The sequence below is a fragment of the Nilaparvata lugens genome, chromosome 1 (genome assembly GCF_014356525.2).
Source record: "Nilaparvata lugens isolate BPH chromosome 1, ASM1435652v1, whole genome shotgun sequence".
Taxonomy (NCBI): domain Eukaryota; kingdom Metazoa; phylum Arthropoda; class Insecta; order Hemiptera; family Delphacidae; genus Nilaparvata; species Nilaparvata lugens.
The window spans coordinates 54,765,420-54,788,163 of record NC_052504.1 but is presented as its reverse complement, the minus strand read 5'-3'; the positions used below and the strand labels follow the sequence as shown (position 1 = coordinate 54,788,163).

The 22,744-nt window shown below is 35.2% G+C and overlaps 1 protein-coding gene across 10 annotated transcripts in view; it reads right to left on the bottom strand.

Annotated features, from left to right (window-relative positions):
• Positions 1 to 22,744, bottom strand: part of LOC111057561 (potassium voltage-gated channel subfamily H member 6) — a 288,140-nt gene that overhangs the window by 127,931 nt on the left and 137,465 nt on the right. The window contains exon 10 of one of the 10 annotated variants that reach the window (XM_039436886.1): positions 19,547 to 19,564. The exons of the other annotated variants lie outside the window; for them this stretch is intronic. Coding sequence (XP_039292820.1) covers positions 19,547 to 19,564 — 18 coding nt within the window. The remainder of the gene's footprint in view (positions 1 to 19,546; positions 19,565 to 22,744) is intronic. 10 annotated transcript variants of the gene reach the window in all.

The following is a 22,744-nucleotide window of genomic DNA, read 5'->3' as shown; positions in this document are numbered from 1 at the left end:
GTTGCTTTTGGAACGCCTGAATAAGATATCTCTTATTTTAAGCTTATTATATAGTTCATATGTCATCCAATAATTTTTAAAATTATTGGAATGATTGGTTTTAATACGAATAATATTTTCTCAGATTGTTTTGTTGCACTATCATAATTTAATTTAATCATTTCATATACCAAATTGGGAGAGGAAAGTAATTGACAACTATTCCATTCACTTTGTTTTAATAAAGATATAAATTTTTTCTTATTTATGATAGTTTTGAATACTTTTTGGTCATGATTGGGTTTCGATTGTGGGTTGCAATGAATTTTGCAACCAATGATATAATGATCGGAGATCTTTACATTGATGACTCCGGTATGAGAAATAAAATTACTATTTAGACGTAAGAATAAATTATCAATACAAGTTTGAGGGAGCAAACTTTGTCTGAGCTCTTCTCTTGTGACAGCAGAAATACCTTCAGTATATCCAGTATAAATATTCAGTATTAAAGTTATACTTTTAGAAATAAAAAATGCTGGAAAAATATACGTTATGAGGTGGTTGATGAACAAAATATATTTGAATTTAACCATAAAATCACTAACTTCTTATCATTGTATATTTGAATACAAGATACATTGATCATCCGTAGGGAATTCTATTCACAAGAAAAATGAGACAGTGGTATATTCATTACAATTTGGTGTCTCTCATGGATGACGAATAATATAAAGGTCAGTGTGTATTACTACGCTCATACACTCCTCAACGAATGAACACGATATCATGATGATTGCTCGAGCATCTCCATTTTTGTTTGAATAGTATCCCAACAATAATAAAATTCCTTGATCACCGTAGGCACTGTATTATAACTATAATGACATAATCGAGCACAACCGAATTAGTGACTGGAGAAAAATCAATGATTTGTGTTTGTTGAGTGTTGAAAAGAGCACACGTGGAGATACTGTATGAATATAATATTATCAAGTACACAACAGTCCCAGCACCAACATTCCACTCAGAGCTCCACAGTCGTTGATAATGAAGCGTTGGCAGCGGCAAAGTTAGAAATTATGTTACATTTGACTGAGAGCGAACAGAATTGAGATGAGTTGGATGTGACCCTCGAGCCAAACACAGAGGTGGAAAATGACAACATCACGATCAGGCGTGACAGCCAGCAGCTACCCCACACTTGCTGCTCAATTCTATCTTCATCACATTCCCAGATCAAAATCGTTATACAAATAATAAGAGGGAAATTTCAATTTTCAACACCGAATAACTCACGCGGGGTGAATGTGAACAGTGAAATTTAGTAATTTAGTAGTGCACTCTCGTGGGAGTTGCTGGTCTCCTAACGGGCGCCTCCCCAGGTGGCGGATAGGGGGATGTCTCCTAGATATAGGTGGTACCGGGGAAATGAAATAACCGGGGCGGACCAAAACCAGCAAACACAACTGCTGCCTTGCAGATGGGTATCAGTGGATACTCAAAGGCTAAGGGAACAAAACCCTGAAAGGAAATTGGCTGCTGCCTTGTAGCTCGGCATTGGATTGTCAAAGGCTAGGGAAGGAAACCCGAAAAAACTACCTGGTCCTCCAGGTTGGGGGTCGGGCGAGGGGCCAACAACCCCTCCCTTTAAAGAAAAACACAGTTTCAGAACTTCACAATGAGCCTCGGAATGGACTGGATTTACGGAATAAAGTACCTGGCAGACAAAAAAGGAAAAGAATGGAAAAGGATTTGAGAATATTCACATGGAATGTACGAACTCTCTACCAGGCTGGTGCAATGGAACAATTGATGGACATGATGAATGATTATACAGCAGATTTTATAGCTATTCAGGAAATGAGATGGACAGGGCAAGGAATGATGAGGAAAGGTAATTATGATCTGTATTATAGCTGTAATGAGAGAGATCATACCTTTGGAGTAGGTTTTCTTGTTGGAAAGAGACTCAAGAATTTGGTATTGGACTTTAAAGCTGTCAGTAGTAAGTTATGTGTGATAAGACTCATAGGGAAGTTTTTCAACATGAGTGTTATCAATGTACATGCACCAACAGAAGATAAAACAGAAGATGAAAAGGAGGATTTTTATGACTTGCTGGAGAGAACCTATGATGAATGCCCAAGACATGATATGAAAATTATAACTGGGGACATGAATGCCAAAAGTTGGTAAGGAGGTGGTCTATAGTAGAATAGCTGGAAAAAACAGTCTTCATACAGAGAGTAATGAGAATGGCACAAGGTTGATCAATTTTGCTGCATCTAAAAGGTACTTAATAATCCTAACACAGCACAACAGTTCCAGGAAAAAGTGAGTGCACAACTGAGGCTGGGAATGGAGGAGAATGAAGGATATGATTGTTGGGGAGCATGTGTCCAAGCAATGGATGGTGCAGCAAATGAGATTCTTGGACATGTTTCTAGACAAAGTAGAGAAACATGGTTTGATGATGAATGTCATGAGATTTCTAAGAAGAAGAACGAGGCCTACAAAATTTTGCAGCAGCGAAGGACAAGAAGTGCTATAGAAAGGTACAAGGGATTGAGAAGGGAGGAGAAGAAAATGCACAGAAGAAAAAGGCGGGAATTTGAAAATGCTAAAATTTGACAGTATTGAGAGACTGGCAGGGCAAACTGAGACAAGGAAATTCTATGCCTTGGTGAATGATCAAAGAAAGGAGTTTATGCCAAGGCCTGTAGTGTGCAGAAGCAAGAATGGCACTCTGCTGAGTGAGCAAGGAGCAGTGATGAATAGGTGGAAGCAGCACTTTGAAGAGCTTCTAAATGGAACCGAGGAGCCGCAGCCTGAATCCATGGAGCAAATAAATCCAGTTACTGACCAACAAGAAATGGAGGAGCCAACACTGGAGGATGTTGTCACAGCTATAAATAAACTCAACAACAACAGATCTCCAGGGAAGGATGGAGTAGTGGCAGAGCTTTTCAAACATGGTGGAGATACTCTGTGGCACCTTATGCACCAAATAGTCATCAAATCGTGGAGAGAAGAGACCATGCCTCATACATGGAGTCAGGGAATACTATGCCCCCTGTTGAAGAAAGGTGATCCCATGGATTGTAAGAATTTCAGAGGCATTACTCTATTGAATGTTGGCTACAAGATCTTCTCAAATGTCCTCTATGAGAAACTGAAACCTCATACTGATGGGAAAATAGGAAACTACCAGGCAGGGTTTCGTGCAGGAAGATCCACAGTGGACCAAATATTCTGCTTGCGACTTCTAATGGAGAAGATGTTAGAGTACAATGTCAACTCTTTCCATATGTTTGTGGATTTTAAGGCTGCATATGACAGTGTAAAAAGGAAGAAACTGTATCATGCCATGTATGAGCTTGAAATACCTCATAAACTTTGTCACGTTATTCTTTATATTAAAATAACGATTAGCCTCCTGCTTGGCATCAGTCGGTAAAGCATGAGATTTAATATAATTAGGTCGTGGTTTTTTTTTTTTTTTTAATAGTATTCAGTCTTAAAAAATCTTGATAGGCCTAGATATGGGCTTCTCCTATAACTCTTGTAATTCAATAAATAATAAATATATATATATAAAAATGATACTTATACTATAGTGTTGAGGAATAAAAATAAATTGCACACCATGAAAATTTCACACATATATTACACAAATAATGCAAAGATCAATCGAGGCAAAAAATATATATAGAGCGATAAAAAATATAATATAAAAAATAGAACAATATTTGAAATCAATAAAAATATCACAGGCTAAACTTTATATTCTAGATTTGTGGCACGAATCATTACCATGTGCCTTTATCTTGAAATCGTATGCATTCTTTTGCATGTAGCTGTGACATGTACTTGCTAATACTTGTCGGCTTGGATAATTCAATCAAAAATATGTGCTCTAAGATCAGCTTGATAAATTAGCCACTAATAATCCAAATATATATATATATTAAAATCTCTAGTATTTAGTAGATTTATTTGTATCGAATATATAATTTCATCTCAGGGTGCAAGATTCGGCACCTGACGGAATAGGTAGAGCCATTCATCTAGTGAATTAGAACTATGATAAATTATCGCAAATTGTATTGCAAAAAAATTAAATATTGTATGCATACGTATGATAGCCTAGATTTCGTACTTCTTTGATTAAATAGAAATTTCTAAAATATTGATCTATATATTTTTCTTTCAATTAAATACCTTTAATACTAATTTTTACTTGCGCAAGTATTACTCTTATTAATTTCTCAATTTATAATAACCCTTTCGGCGAGCTAGCTTTGATCATCAGATTATTTCGAAGCACTAGGGCGCCCATCACTAAATTCAAATTTAATCACTCACGTGTCGAAAATCTTCTTGTAAGCCGCCGATGTCGATCCAACTCCATGTGGTCCGGGAATATGGTAGCCGGAATCGTCTCCTCCAAGGGGTTATAAATTTAATTAAAATGAAAAATGACTTCTGCTTCACAATAGCATCACGAAGTCTTTTAAGAAATTTAATAATTACTTTAACTTTAATTTATACAAAATTATTAATAAGGTACTTCGCTCTAAAATATTTGGGGTCCTCTTATGGTGGCATCTGGCTGGCGAGTGCTGGTTCTTCCTTCTCAAGTTTTACAGATTCTCTTTCCGACTTTCAAATTAGCATAAAATTTAAATATCTCAATCCTCCGCCATTAAATTCAAATAGATCTTACAAAGAATGCCAAAATATTGCTTAGATTATATGATTAATAATTTCTTTGCATTCGAGCCATATTGATAACATAGATTACACAAATTTTTACACGAAATCTACTACAATTATATAAATATATATAAATATTTTTGAATCGGCCTACAGTTGCCGCCCATTAACTGCCGTTTTACTATTGGTGCATGCAAATTTTATTAGGTATTCATGCGCCGGGTAACTCTTATTTCCCGAATACATTAAATTATTTTTATTTGGTTTTATATTTATGCTCTTTGCATGCTAGTTAATATTATATATATTAATATTAATTCCATGCTAACTAATAATTAGCCACGTGGACGGGTGTTTTTTCACATTGCACACCATCCGAATGCAATAAAGCTCTGCCAAGGGGTTTTGGTCAGATTCTACGTTCTTCGGTTTGATCGATCTCTAGGTCACCGATCTGTGAATACATCTACCTAACCTCAATCTTCAAATATTTTATGAATAATCTATTTATGAGTAATAAACTTCCTTCAAATCCTTTTTAAGTTCTTGTACCATTTAGCCAGAACAAGCTGATGCTATCTTATCTTGATTATTATCTGCTTGGCGATATTAGCCAATTACTTTATTTTTAGACCTATTATTATTTCTGTTAGGCTTTTCATCTACCCAATTTAAGATGTTACACACGCCCCTGGGTTTGAATTCAAAATATTTGAGAATCACAATGTTTTTAATGAAAACCCACCCTTCAATACATTGATATACACTATACTTTATTTATAAATTATACTCTCCTACTTCTATCACAGTTCGCAGTCATATTTGCTGCATCTCCTTTATACCTTTATCAAAAACAATAACAAATTCTCCTCCTCAACACACATAAAAATATCATAAATATAAACTTCTAAACGTACTCCTCCTGACACCATTTACAACACAGTAATTTTTGAATTCGCCGCTTGCAGGGCTGCCAACTTAACTACACACATTTCATAATTCTCATAACTGATTCCTTTTAGACAATAATTTCGATTCATAAACTTCTGGGCTTATATCTTATAGTATTTCTTAGGTCTTAATATAAATAATTTTCTATACATCAGGTACAATACTTTCTTTTGCTAATGGCTCTTTGGTTTTGGTAACTGGTATTCACTTTAAATCTTTTCAGGTAACAAACGTGGCATAATTAAAAGTAATAAATATAAAACATATAAATAAATATATCGACATTAATAAATATAATAAATAACAATAATAAATAACTTTTGGGTACAGTACTTCTTTTTATAAACATATGTTCAACAGATATTACATTCATTTGATTTGGGTGGCTTTGGTCAGCTGTTCGCTGTTCTACAATTCATAGTGTTACATGTTACAGCAGAATTTGCTATCGACTTTCATAACTAACCTAACTGCTCAATTTTTTCTCTTAAAAAGGTAATTAACAAATTTTAATTTTATTATCCCCGCTTGTGTCCTTTTTTATCTGATGTATATGATTTAATTACATATTTAAAAATGTTCTTTTCCTTATTGCAGGCTTCTAACGGCTGGAAGGAATTAAAACATTGGATTGTTGCCACGAGGTCCTATACCAATATTAAATTTATTAAGGAAGGTTAGTAATCGGTTTGATAATAATGTTTTCCTTGATTTTCTTATCATATTTATTTCAAATTTGACGATATTGCATGTAAAAATCCCGTGGTTTACTTGCATCTTCTTGCATTCTGTTTGTAGATGTTGTAGGCTGGCTAGGTTATCTGCTGTTGATTTGTGAGGCTGTCCTATTGATAATTTTTTCATCATAAATTTAAAGCCCTTGTACCTTGTGTACTTTTTCAAACAATTCCAAGCTTCATTAATTGTAGTTCCTCTCAATCCATTCTTTTTCCAATCAATCTGTACTTTTAATTTATCTTTCATCTTATATTCATTTAATATTCTTGATCTCGGCTCATTATAATTCAATAGGCTTAAAACAATAAACATTTTTATAATATTAAATTTCCAATTATCAATCATAGATTCATTTAATAATAACAATATAATATTTTCCATCATCTCTACAACACAGTCTTTTATCAATATCACAGCCATTATAACATACATTATACACCATAACAAAACATTTATCAACTTTTTAATATTGCAATCCTTCAACATATAACCAGGTACTTCCATTTTATTAGTATAATTCCTTACTTCTCTCACTCTTCTTAGACACCGTTTATCCTTCATCAGTCTCAATAAGTAGTCCATTTCGTTGTTGCCCATGCATGAATCCGTAGTAGTCCTTTTAGTAGCTTCGGTTCTATCCCATTCTTTTGGCCTATTTTTCCGGTCACATCGCTGAATATCTCTCTTAAAGCGTATGTGCCGCGGATGCACGCCGTCGGTCCGCTCCTGTCCTCCTCGGTGTCGGTCCGGTGTTCTTCTTTGCCTCTTGAAGCGTGCATGCGGCTTCCATCGGCGCGCGCGGTTCCTCCGTTTCTTTCGCCTCCGGGCCTTGCGATGCATGCTCCTCGGGTGATGTAGTCCGTCCTCCTCGTCCTGATGCCGGTCGGGTGTCTTCGGGCGCCTCCGTCTCCGGGCCTTGCGGTGGTCGCTCCTCTTGTCCTGTAGTCCGTCCTCCCTGGTGTCATCCTCTTGGTCCTCTATCCTGGGTTCCTTGGGGTGCCTTGGTGGGGCCGAATGATGCGCGGGTATGGTGTGCGGATACATGGTGGCGGTCAAAACAGGTAGTATGGTGGCGGTGTCTTGATAGGCGGTTGTAGGTTCGGTGCGCGGATCTGTTACATTTTCAATTGGTTCTGTATCCACCAACTCCTTAATTATAGCATGATCCTGGTGGCTGCTTATATTTAGTAGTGACTCTTTGGCGGCGGGTTGCTCTTCGGTGGGGAACAGGATACTTAAAATTGGTTGTTGCTTGCGGCTGGTTTTAATTGCATTGTTGGCGGCGGTTTTTGATGGTAGGCTGTCTTGTATTGACTTCTGTTTTTCTAATATTTTCGGTAAACCGTTCACAAAGATGGTATATGAGACTGTAGTATCTTTATTTTCTCTATCTATTTTTTCTGAGCTTGCGTGGGTTGTATCGGGGTTATCATGTAGACATAATTGTTTAGATGTAGTTTTCTGTATATCTGGTGGCGGGTCGTTGGGTGCTGGGTTCCATGTTTTTTGTTGATTTATTCCTGTTGCATGCGCTAATGTATAAGTTGTACTAATTTGATGAGGTGGTGGTTTATGATTTCTATTATGATTATTCTGAGTGTAATCATTTTTTGTGTTAAATCGATCACGGCCATAATAATAATTTCTTTTGTAGGTTAGCTGTGGATAATGGTTTGTTTGACAATTTTGAAAGCTTCTACTATTCCAATTATTTTGATTATGATCATAGCAGCGTTTAAATTGAGGAGTAGATCGAGAGTGATCATATGATACTGGTTCATAGTTTTGGCTGGTATACTGATTACTTTTGATTTGTGTTGATTTTGTGCGTATCTCTGGTCTGAACGGTGGTTTGATATTGCCATCACAGACTGTATGCCATATAAATGATTTATCAGCTGTTTGCAATCAGTAATGGGTTGTGTGGCGAGTGCCATTCTAACTTGATACGGTAGCTTCTTTAAAATAATACTTGCTAATGCCGATTCATTAATGGGCTCGCTCAATTGAGAATTTTTAAACTGTAGGGCAGTGACGAAAGTGGTACATGCACCGTCTAAGTTAGGGTTGAAATCGCATGATATAATGTCCGCTAGCACGTCCAACTGTTTACTTCTGCTCCAATACTGTTCCAGGAAGACAGCTACAAACTCATCCAATGATGTAAATTCATGGACTCTACTCCGAAAGAACATCAGGGGTTCGCCAATCAATAAACTAGTCAAACGAAGACGCCAAAAATTCCAAGAGGTAGGTGCAAGAGTTTGTACTAATTTTATCTGATCAATGAATTCTTTAGGTTGGAGATAGCGGTCTGTATTGTCAAAACGGCCTAATTCATTGAAACTGTGTAGTGAATCAAACGTTGCTATGGGAATAGGCTCTATATTCTCGTGCGGAAATTGATGTATTTGACTTTCAAGTTGTACCAACTTCTCTTGGGCCTGTTTCCAATGACTAGAAGCTTCTGTTTCATTATCTACTACTTCGGCATTTAATTCAGATGAAAATAATTGCTGTTCTCCAACGGCTGTCTCCAATGAATTAAGTTGTACTTTGTTTTGATTTATATCAGAATTTAGGTGAGCTATTTGTGTAGATTTACTATTCTGTTGTTTATTTATGGAAATAAGTTGACTATTGTTCCTGTTTGTAGCTATTTCATGAATTTGTGAAGTGTTTTGTGCTGGTAGGTTATCTATTCTTTCCGCAGTCTCCTTACCCATTCTTACCGATGTATCCTTCAGTGATTCCCGCATTTCCTTCATTTCCGCCTTCAAGTCCTTCATTGCCATGGTCATTGTTTTTTCTAAACTATTAGAAAATGACTTGATCATCCCCTCTACTATAACCCTTCTTATTGCTTCTTGGGAGACATTTAACGGTTTATTACTGTTCACAGGATTCTTGGCGGTGATTGAAGAGATCTGGGCGTTGGACTCCATCGCGCCCCCCTCAGCGTCGATCTCCGCTACTATCGCCGTCTGCAGTGTGTCTGCTACCTTACTTTGTGTGGACGAAAAGAGACTCATATTTTAAAAATGGATTAAGTGTCAAGTGTTTGTTAAAAAAGTGAAAGTTTTGGCCAACCAGGCATTAATAAGGACACAAATGAGGATAGGCCTATGGACATTACAAGCCAGGTAACCTATTTATTACTTAAGCTCTTATAATATAATAATACTATTCATTGATTTCTGACTAGCAGTTTAGGCCCATAAAATATAATAGCTCTCTCTATAAAATATATTTTCTTTTTTACAATAACAATAATAAAAAATTTTCTTTAAAACATATAATTTCTCTTTATTTAAAGCTATTGATTCCCCAAAAAGTAATACAAATTTTCCTTCGCCAGTTTTCCTCACAACTCGTATAAGTTATCTATAATTTTCAATATGGTTATTGACTTAATTTCAAATAATTATTCGATGAGCTTGGCTCTCATCATCAGTCCCACGTTGGTACGACATGTCTTTCTGTCGTATCCGTGGCCTATCACGTTGGGCGACATGTCTTTCTGTCACGTTATTCTTTATATTAAAATAACGATTAGCCTCCTGCTTGGCATCAGTCGGTAAAGCATGAGATTTAATATAATTAGGTCGTGGTTTTTTTTTTTTTTTTAATAGTATTCAGTCTTAAAAAATCTTGATAGGCCTAGATATGGGCTTCTCCTATAACTCTTGTAATTCAATAAATAATAAATATATATATATAAAAATGATACTTATACTATAGTGTTGAGGAATAAAAAATAAATTGCACACCATGAAAATTTCACACATATATTACACAAATAATGCAAAGATCAATCGAGGCAAAAAATATATATAGAGCGATAAAAAATATAATATAAAAAATAGAACAATATTTGAAATCAATAAAAATATCACAGGCTAACTTTATATTCTAGATTTGTGGCACGAATCATTACCATGTGCCTTTATCTTGAAATCGTATGCATTCTTTTGCATGTAGCTGTGACATGTACTTGCTAATACTTGTCGGCTTGGATAATTCAATCAAAAATATGTGCTCTAAGATCAGCTTGATAAATTAGCCACTAATAATCCAAATATATATATATTAAAATCTCTAGTATTTAGTAGATTTATTTGTATCGAATATATAATTTCATCTCAGGGTGCAAGATTCGGCACCTGACGGAATAGGTAGAGCCATTCATCTAGTGAATTAGAACTATGATAAATTATCGCAAATTGTATTGCAAAAAATTAAATATTGTATGCATACGTTTGATAGCCTAGATTTCGTACTTCTTTGATTAAATAGAAATTTCTAAAATATTGATCTATATATTTTTCTTTCAATTAAATACCTTTAATACTAATTTTTACTTGCGCAAGTATTACTCTTATTAATTTCTCAATTTATAATAACCCTTTCGGCGAGCTAGCTTTGATCATCAGATTATTTCGAAGCACTAGGGCGCCCATCACTAAATTCAAATTTTAATCACTCACGTGTCGAAAATCTTCTTGTAAGCCGCCGATGTCGATCCAACTCCATGTGGTCCGGGAATATGGTAGCCGGAATCGTCTCCTCCAAGGGGTTATAAATTTAATTAAAATGAAAAATGACTTCTGCTTCACAATAGCATCACGAAGTCTTTTAAGAAATTTAATAATTTACTTTAACTTTAATTTATACAAAATTATTAATAAGGTACTTCGCTCTAAAATATTTGGGGTCCTCTTATGGTGGCATCTGGCTGGCGAGTGCTGGTTCTTCCTTCTCAAGTTTTACAGATTCTCTTTCCGACTTTCAAATTAGCATAAAATTTAAATATCTCAATCCTCCGCCATTAAATTCAAATAGATCTTACAAAGAATGCCAAAATATTGCTTAGATTATATGATTAATAATTTCTTTGCATTCGAGCCATATTGATAACATAGATTACACAAATTTTTACACGAAATCTACTACATTATATAAATATATATAAATATTTTTGAATTGGCCTACAGTTGCCGCCCATTAACTGCCGTTTTACTATTGGTGCATGCAAATTTTATTAGGTATTCATGCGCCTGGTAACTCTTATTTCCTGAATACATTAAATTATTTTTATTTGGTTTTTATTTATGCTCTTTGCATGCTAGTTAATATTCTATATATTAATATTAATTCCATGCTACTAATAATTAGCCACGTGGACGGGTGTTTTCTCACATTGCACACCATCCGAATGCAATAAAGCTCTGCCAAGGGGTTTTGGTCAGATTCTACGTTCTTCGGTTTGATCGATCTCTAGGTCACCGATCTGTGAATACATCTACCTAACCTCAATCTTCAAATATTTTATGAATAATCTATTTATGAGTAATAAACTTCCTTCAAATCCTTTTTAAGTTCTTGTACCATTTAGCCAGAACAAGCTGATGCTATCTTATCTTGATTATTATCTGCTTGGCGATATTAGCCAATTACTTTATTTTTAGACCTATTATTATTTCTGTTAGGGCTTTTCATCTACCCAAATTTAAGATGTTACAACTTATAAGGCTTGTTAAAATGACTATGAGTGCAGTCCAATGGCAGGTAAGAGTACAGAATCTTCTATCGGATCCATCTCAGTCTTACAATGGTCTTAGGCAGGGTGATGCTTTAGCATGTCTGCTTTTCAATGTGGCATTGGAGAAAGTGATACGAGACTCCAAAATTGACACTAGAGGAATCCTGCTCAATAAGACAATTCAATTACTGGCTTATGCTGATGACATTGACATTGCAGCCAGATCAGTCCCCTATATGATGGAGGCATATAATAGCATGAGAGGGGCAGCAAATAGTATGGGACTGATTATAAACAAGCAGAAAACAAAGATTATGGTCTCATCAAGGTCCAATGCTCATAGATTAAATGCTGCACAGTCTGACCTGATAGCTAATTGTGGTTTGGAGGTGGTTGATGAGTTCGTCTACCTTGGGTCTTCAGTAAACTCAAAAAATGAAACAGCACATGAGATCAGGCGAAGAATCCTACTTGCAAATAGGACATACTTCGGTTTAGCCAAACACTTCAGATCAAGGAATTTGAGCCGAGAGACAAAGATAAGAATCTACCGCACACTGATTCTGCCTGTGCTGACCTATGCCAGTGAGGCATGGACCCTAACAAAACTGGATGAGAATATGATCAACATTTTCGAACGAAAGATTCTACGCCGAATTTTTGGTGGTGTGCAAATTGATGGAGTGTGGCACAGAAGAAAGAATAGGGATCTGTATGATATGTACGGCCACACCAATGCACTGGCTATTGAGCCCTGGTCGACCAAGACTGAGATGGATGGACTCAGTCACTGAAGATGCAAGGAGGCTTGGTGTAAGAAATTGGAGACGAGCTGCCATGGACAGAGTAGAATGGAGGCGATTGCTGGAGGAGGCCAAGATCCGTTTTGGATTGTAGAGCCGTGGATGATGATGATGAGTAGTGCACTACCTTTGAAGTTAGCACCACAGACTTAAATGTCTCAGTAGTTCCCATTTCAGAGTCTATTATGCACATTGAACTCTGCTGCATGTAAGTTTTCTATTGTGAAAATAACGTTTTAGGTAAGGGCCATTCCCACTATATAGAAAACTATATACATCCACATTCTATAGAAAACTATTGAACTTGATTTATATCAGTATTATTTGATTTTCCTGATTTTTACTACATTTATATCCTCTGATCAGTTCCAACATGAGCCTATTATGGAAGATCTCTCAATAATTTTTCTTTACTATCATTTCAACAAGTTCAAATCAAAGTATATAAGTGTGATAATAGACAATGTACTTTTATTCTGAATTGAAATAATTGTATTAAGGTGATACATTTTTTATTCAAGTTGATATAAATTCAATCTATAAACTGAATTGTAAGAAAATAATTCCGAAATGCTGGAATGCACTTAAAATCAAATGTCTACCCTGCGCGAGTAATGAAGTGTTGATTTTATAACTAGAAGTGTTGATTTTAAAACTAGTGATAATATTGGAAAAACCATTGGACATTGAAAACTGAAAAAAGGAATCGATTGTTTTCTATGAACCTGCATCTATGAGACGTTTTTACGTAATTAAATAGAGGTGTTCAAGTTCTTAAATAGGAAGGACAATTTACTGTAGAATAAAGAAACTGAAAAGTTATTATTGAGAACAGTAGTTGAGCAATCAATAATCTTAAACTAAAGAACTGGTGTATGTAATATTGAGAATTCTCAATGAATCACATATTTCTCCTTATACAAATAATATTTTGAAGTAGCAGTAGATTTCTACTATTCTAAATGGTAAATTCTATTATACAATAGTAGAAGTAGAAGTGCAGTATCATTGGCTGCTATTTTATGATTCGACCCAATCTTGACTCTGATTTTACTTTGTAAGCAGAGAGTATAGATGTAACAAACATCACATTCTATGGGCCTACTATCGGTTTATGAGAGAGTTTGTTGTTCAATACACCTGATCATCAATAATGATTGAGCAAGTTTTCAGTTTCCAATAGAAATTGAAGATTGAGTTATACTGACTGAGTGAAAATCATATGAGAAAGATGACTCGACCCTCCAAGTGAACACCGTTGAACAGAGTTATTACTCGATATTGTTACGTTGAAGCCGCTCATAATACTTTGCCAAGTAGTTGGGAATTGTGTAGCGTGTTTACATAGCAAATTCTAGCGATAGAAGAGAACTCTGACGGAATTATATGGAACTAGTAGCTGAAGGAGTTTCAAGGACCGCCGTGTGAGTGAGTCAAAACGATATTTGGAGGGAGAATTTGGCCCTTTGAGAAGGGATTGATCCTCTGTTCGATATTATTGCCTTTGTGCTCTCACATGGGATTGCGACAAAGCGAATGGCTTCAGCAGCTGCTGCTCAATGCGATTGCAGTGCAGTGCAGGCTTCAATCTGATGAAATGAACAGTAGATGTCAAGTGTGATAATTTGAGAATCCTATTGTTTGGGACTAATTGTGAAGGCATATTCCTGTCAAAGATAATTGAAATTATTTGTGGAAACATCTGAATGAGCTTGTTATACTAGAAATTCCGCTTTTGAATGAATTCTAAATTGAATAAAGAATAACATAGAACATGGCAAATATATTCATACTACGATTGAATGTATCTGAGAAATATTGGACATTTCGATTGAAGTATCTGGTTCCAATGTCTCTGGTAGTACTGTTAGTCTACTTTAGCTTTTCATTTTGTCATGATCAGTGTTGAAAATGGAACGTGGACGTGGAAATAAGCTAGTTGAAAATAATAATATTGTTAATGGATGGAGTGAACTCTCCATTCAAACTCTCACAAGTGAAATAGGAACAATGTTGGACAAAGAGAGGCTGTATTCATAAAGGACAAGTGAGTAGAGTGTACTCAAATCAATCTGGAGGTAAGATTTATTAAATCTACTTGAGTAATTAATCACTAGTCAGTAGTCAGACATGAATGAATATGAGAATGACAGCGGAGAAACTGCTATGAGATGAAGTTATTGAGTTCAGCTTGGAATTCACAAATAAGTAACATGAGATCATAGCTCGAATGAAGTTACACAGATCGATATATATTTGAAAATTGTCTAGAAATTCAACCGTTTTATTATTTTCCAGAAACATTTTCTATCTATTGAATCAAATTGGAAAAAATAGCTGTTAACAATTCATTTCATAATCAACAAATTTAATCCTGTATCAACCTCAATATTCTCGAATTTGTTTGTAAAATTTATACTTAAGTGTAGAACTTCATACTATAGAAAATAACTATTAGTTATATTGTGACACACAGCTTTTCGAAAAATAAACACTTCAAGAGTGAATATCTCGAGAAATATTTGAGATGAATGAATGAATGAATTTATTTGCCAAAAACAAAATACAAAAAAGCTTTACAAAAAATAAATATAAGATATCACAAAACTGTACTGGACGCAGCTTGTAGGAATTTTATCAAGCTTTAGTTTTTTATTGTTAGTCATGGCTGTGGAACGCATTATTTCGAGGATATGAGCGTGTAAGCAGGAAATTAAAAAATGAAACTTTCAAACCACTCTCTGCCCTCTAGCACAAGGGAAAGTTATAAGGATTTTGGATAATTATGTTCACCTCATAACTAGTCTCAAAAAAACTTGAGGATCAAAAATTGTGTTGTAAAATTTCCTTCTATGAATTCCTTTGTCAATTGATATATTATTTGACAACGGAAAGAAAAGGTCAAACGGAAGATTTTTCACTTTAAACTAAAATGACAGGGGTGTAATTAGGTGGGGGGACCCGGCCCCCCAAAATAATGAATATAAAAAAGACAGTACAGTAATTACAGAAAAAAGTACAGTAATCTGAATTTCTGACGGTAAAAATATTTTTGACGGCCTGACGGTAAAGTAAAAAGGGCGTACCGCGCAAATTAACTTCTGAATATGAGCAGCAAAACTGATATTAAGTATCATGGGGTGTTTACTTTGAAAGCATGGATTTTTCATCGATTGCTCAAGGTTCTAAAAAGGTTCAGGTTCAAAACGAGCAAAAAATTAAAGGGAAAACGTGTTTTTTTCCTAATGTGACCCTTTCAAGAGCGGATTTCGAAAACTATTAGAGAGTAATAGAAAATGTTGACAAATAAATGTTTCTGGAAATTATGTGAGATTTACTTCAGTATCGTATAGTAATGACGCATAGTTTTCGATATATATCCGAAAACTGGTACATTTGAACAACTACCACCAGTGGCGGGGAAGGGATGAGAACTTTTGACATTTTCACCAACTAACTACCCTAAACAGAGCTGCGGGGACAAACATTATGTTCCAAACATTCTCCTCTATGACGCTTCCTTAACTGGAGTAATATTATACTCTCAGCTATATTGAATGTCCCACGAAAAGAGTAACAGCCAACGATCATAGACTCTACATGGAATTTGTAACAAAAAATGCCTAGTAAAATTTCCTTATATTAACCTTAGTTTTCGATATATTATAACGTTTTTTCGATATTTTTAAAAAAACTTCACTAACTAGAAAACTATCAGTCAGGATGTGGTTGGAAAGTGGAAGAAATTTCCAATGAGATTCATATAGTTTGTTCCTTTGATTGACGTTTTCAAGGTTTATATGAGCGCTCAAAAAGTACATTCGTCGAGTTCAAAGCCGAATTTCAAACAGTCTGAATGCTCATAAAAAGTTGAAAAACGTGAAACAAATGAACAATAATTATATGAACCTTATTGAAAATTTTTTCTTCTTTCCAAACATATCCTTAAAATAAGATTTTGACTGATAGTTTTCCAGTTACTTACGTTTTTCAACCATATCGAAAAATCTATATAACCCGAGAACTAAGGTCGATATAAGAAAACTTTATTGGATATTTTTTTGTTGCAAATTTCTTGCAGAATCTATGGTCTTTGGTTTTTACACCTTTCGTGGGACACACTGCGTAGTGTAGATACTTCATTGAGTTGCAGTTCTATCACTAGGAATATTAAATCCAACCTTTATTTCATAAAAACCATTTATGAATACAAATAAACATAAAATATTATTCATCTTCGATGATGATTCAGAGTACAAAATTTCAAATTTCAAATTCAACGTCAACCAAATAAGTTCTAGATTTACTTGAACTATTGGAGCTGAAGTAATTATTAGATGTTTGTTTTCAATTATTGCATTTCTCAGCTCAATGTTGCGTGGTGGATGTTAACGAATCTACTGTATAAAGATTGGTGATAGCTTGTCATCATCAGAGCCATAACAGACAACGCTCGATCACTAGCAATGACCTTTTATACAACACGTAATCAAGATAACGATGAGCTCAATCGCTTGCTATTGGTAGGTCGTAGGTGGAAGCACTTAGCCTGATGAAAAAATCCTTTCAACCCCAGAAGAGTGATGGGACTGGGACTAGCGATGTGTCTCGCTTTACATCCACTGATAATATTTGCATTATGCGACAACATGCAATGAAAACGCTGTTAAGTAAGTTAAGCTATCATAACCAACCGTATTGACATAACCCTACTATACTTGGATAAATTTTTATCATTTGGTTGTTCCTTTATTTAAGACTAGCAGGTAACCCGTGCTTCGCACTTGGGAAAATTTTGTGCTGTAAAATGTAATGCGTTGGTATAGCCATCCACATTGCAATGTGGCAAGTGGTAGCGATCGATAGATAACATAATGTAAGGCTTCGTCTTTCGACATATCCATTATAGAAACAAAAATATCAGCACAATATGAACTATAAAATGAAATAAAAAGTAACGCAATAGCAATAAACATTAATAGCAATAATTAGGCCTTTAGCAACTCAATTAAACAGAAAAAAACAGCAGAGCAAACGAAAAACTAGGAAACAGCACGCAGCGGTTGACAAGAGTGTGGATGAGTGGTTTGCCAGCACTCGCCTTCACTTACCTTAATTGGCCTTCGCTGGGCTGGCCTTCGCTCAAGAAGAATCGGAGCGATGGCCAACGAGGGCCAATGAAGGCGAGCGCTGGCAAACCACTCATCCACTCTCTGGCGCTCGTCGACATTTGTACGCATTGGGCGATAGTTTCGATGCGGCATAAAGCTGTGTACAGACTTACGCACCACCAACACGTACATTTTACTTTTCATCAGCCAATGCTATGCTTATTATATCTGTTTTGTACAGACACAGTAAAGCTAGTTAAGCCCCGCACACACACGTCGATTTTTTTCGTAGGCTACGGTATTTTGCCGTCCTTATAAATTCAATTAGATTTAACAGACCATTTCAAACAGATGTTGTATGTCATGTTCCGTTTAATCTGATAATAATTCATAAGGACGGAAAAATATCGTACGAGCAAAAATCGATGTGTGTGTGGCTAGCCTAAGATACAGATATATATAATTGATAATAGCGATAACTGAGGAAGAACGTGTGTTCGTGGCGCTTAAGTCTGTACGCACCTTATCCCGTATATGTATAAGCCAATTCCTTCCTTTATTAATAAGATTCACTCAGAATTCTGTTAGTCAAGGAATACTCTGATCCACTCAAAGATTCTTCTTCGAGCAATATTTGTACGGTAGACTTATTATTGCTCACTAGCTGATTGTAATGAGAGAGTTCTTTAACTAATCAATTTCTTAATACTTGATGTATTATTACTGGTTTCTGGAAACACTCTAGAACACAGTTGATGAGTGATGAAGTGTATGGCACATAATTGGTATCACTTCCATGAGTATTAATCAAAGCTTATACCTGCTTCGGGCAGGATCATGATCTGTTAATAACTTTCAATAATCTCTTCGAATTGGAATTACACCACATATAAAAATTAGAAATAACGAGAAATTATGGATTTCAGGAATCTCAAAGTAAATTCCACTTGAAGGAATCTGTATGGACCCACGAGGCTAGTTCTATCACAGTGTAGGTTACATGCCCGAGTTCAAGTATGATATATATTATTATAATTTCCTTGTATGTAGAAGTGGATGAATGGTTACATGGAAACTGAGTTGTTGTTGTTGTTCTGCCTCACTGTTAGCGACTCTCGTTCAGTCACTTGGGTTTTAATCGCTATTACAAAATATGAGAAGATGCTTAGAAGATAGAAATTAAAGCATTAGTCAGAGGTTTGTGGATTTGAGAGTAGGTGTTAACTTTCTAAGTTTCTAATGTACATCAGCAGAACTAGAAGATGATTGTCAAAAGTAGGTGAGTGAGTGTCAATATTTGAAACGATATTTCTAACATAATAGGTTGACCAAAACATTATTGAAGATGGGCGTAACTAAACAGATGAAATGGGGTATTCAATCATATGAATTATGGAATTCATGAATTTGGATGATTGTCACAACGATGTGGATGCTAGTTAATGTGGAGTAAACTACTTTCTAAATTATGTTGAAGCTTGGATAGAGTAGTACAAGAAGTGAGTGATCCAATCATTATGTCTAGGCCTACAAACCTACAATGTGATTATTATCAAGGAGGTTGATTTCAATCCATTCAGTATTAAGCAACTAAATAACTAATGTTAGAAAGAGAGAGAAGAGGCTTGTTTAGGTTTAGGTATGTTTGTGTGTACTGAAGATGTTCTCAAGACTCATTTTTGCATCTATGGGTACTACCTTACCTGCATTAAAACTGGTTCCTGTAAAAAAGGAATGTATTAATATGATTTAGAAGCAATGTTTCAGTCCAAATGATAGACAAAAGAAAATTTGAAACTCCAAAATAATAAGTATAGTATGCTAAAATAATAAATATTGTGTTGAAACGTAGTTGTAATTACATATCTCGAAATATTTTCCTGATCAATAAGGGAAATATGTAACTTACGTATAAGTAGTCAACTAAAATTGTTCAAAATCTTCAACCATGTTCTATATTGGGTAATTCTGTATTGAAATTCACTCGAAGAGAGATCTACAGTAACTAAATCGTCCCAGAAAGATTGAAAAGTAGAATGAAAAAGAGATCAAAATTACCACTAAGTCTCCATTGTTTTGTAGCCTATATCACAGTACTGTAATGGAATCGATTCAGTATGGAATTTGGGGAAATACATTATCTTCAGAGATTAATAGAGTAGAATGCAAGGGATAGTCTCTCTCTCTTTATCAGTTTGAAGTTCACTCATGTAATTACAAACCAGACAAGTTTCGATCAAATCCTGATGTAATGACACACCACCTGGTAAATTTTATTATTTCCAACTAGACAGATATGACTAAACTCAGTGCAGTGTGACTCACGGATGTGCTAGTCAGCGAGATTCAATCGGCTTTAGATGGGTTTAAATCCAATAAAGCCTTCATCCAATAAAATAACACGATCACACTCTGATCAAACTCGACAACGTCATGGGAAAAACGTGCACATTTGCACGGCTTTCTAGTTTGCTGCAATAAATGAGCCGAACCAATGTACGAAGTTTATATTGTGCACTGAACACTGAATAGCACTGAAACAATATTCTTTGTTTGTTTGAATCCTCGCGGATACAAGTACAATCTTCCAAGCTGGTAGCAACTTGCAGTAAAAAGGATTGGAAATTACTATTTGTCTAAGAGATGTTTCTATTTCCATGATTTAATAACCAGAAAAACTCACAAGTAGATTCGGATAAGAAATATTCAAAGTAGATAGACTATAATATAGCCTATGACAATATTATTGTCATATAAGTTTAACAATGAAAATCTTAACAATTATTATCCGTTATGATATCCATAGATTTAACAAGGAAAAATACCAATACAAACGCTCAAGTACTTTCATCATATGAATTATGAGTACTTAAAGGAAATAATACCATACATTATATATATTTTTATATTATGAATATCTCCAGAAACAAATAATTTGATTTTATCAATTTGTATTCTTTGTACGGAACCTTGAAAAGTGTTATTTTTGTATTTGAGAATACATTTTGATTTGAATTGAGTTTTTCAATGCTGACTTCAAATCAAACATAATCACGATCACATACGAGGATTATAGTCAATATATGATCAAATTGAAATAAAAATTGATATTAAATCAAATCAATATAGGAATAGAGTGGGCATTCCGTTCAATAAGTTTCAACTATCCAGTAATATATCTATTTTCGAAGTTCTCATCTTGAACTTATTGCAATCAAAGAATATTTAATCAAGTCGCTGTGCAACAAAAATCAATACTACATTGGGAACAATATCAACGTCACGTCAGGTTGCACTTTGAACTTAATGATAGATGATGATTCATTACAGAATGGTTTCATAGGGGCGCCTGACCTCTCGACTAATTCAGCGGCTAGCAAAGCCAGTGATTTGGAGCCATTTCGAAAATAGTGCAAGACTTTCAGTCGCTGCCATTATCGATCCACTCTGCTAGTCGTACAATGTAGATACAGCATAATAGTAGCGTGAGCGTTGCGTCTGAATCTCACGCTCACGCTCAGGTTGGGTTGAGTTGGATAAGTCGCCGGCGCGTATTGATCTCGTAGCTTGGGCCGTAAGGGCCAGCCCAACATTATTCTTGTTTTGCGTTTCTAGCTCATCGGATTCGCAAGACATCTTTCCTAGTGCAAGTAGGCACTGCCCTACAACTACTTCAACTTGCCAACTTCCATTGTACTTTCTGTAGTTTTCGAACAAGAGCTCCAACAACTTCGAGGGGTGAATCGGGGAGGCTAGACAGTCACTAGAAAAAGGAACGTTTTGTTCCGTTCGAAGCAAACAATATCATCGCACATGCAAAATATCTATCCAATTTCTCGATGGGAAACTGCTTTGTATTCCTCCAGTAATAATAGTTTTAGATCCGATAACGTATCATGATATTATTAATATCAGTCTAAATAAACCTATTCATGCAGATACCTTAAGCTGGGAAGTTAAGATAATATAAATCAGTAAGTAACATCTCATGATGCTTCCTTTCAAAGAACTTAGGAGAAGCATTATGGAATAAGTTGAGGAATTATATAAGACCGCAACTCGGAAGAAAGACTCTTCGGAGTGATTATCTTGAATTATCTTGATTCATATTCAATATCTCTCATCTTGAATTTTCTACCTTTCTATTTCGTATCTTAGAAATAATCGTTTAGCATTCAAAGTTGGATTAAGCTTCAAGTCTGCAACACAACATGTTAGTTATCGTCATAATCATTATACCTTATGAACAACTTCAAAGCTCCCTACAGAATTATCTAGGGAAAGATTATTTGATAAATCGAAGGAATGTTTTAGATCATCATAAGTCAGGAGAGTGTTCAAGTATCACACGCCTGATATTTCCTTTTCTGAGTACAATATTGTCTGAAACTGTTCTCACAACTTGGCTAAACCGTTTAAACCGTGGGGAAGTTTGAAGACGAGACTACTGTTTTGTTGATAGAGCATTGTTTTGAGAATTGAAACCAACATTGCAGTTTCCAGTATTGATATTTGAAGCTATCATGAATGCTTACTGAGTCTTAGAGGTTCAAGAGTAAATTGTCATTTACGTTTAACGCTGATCTAGGTTTACTAGAAGATATGGTCCATACTTTCATATTGATCCTTGAATATCCAGAAGCAGTATTGAAAACAAATCAGCATAAGGAAATTAATCTTATTTAAATAAATTTTTAGAAAATAATACGGATAAAACATTTTGAAGAAATGGATGTTTATTCAATAATAACGTGGACTGTAAACTGGCACAGCCTAGGACATCCAACCGAAAATCACATCCATTATGGAATTAGATGGTGTAATGAGATGGATGGATGAACCAATCATATGTACATAATTGAATTGTATCGAGCTGCTGACTAGTCACCACTGGGAAAGGA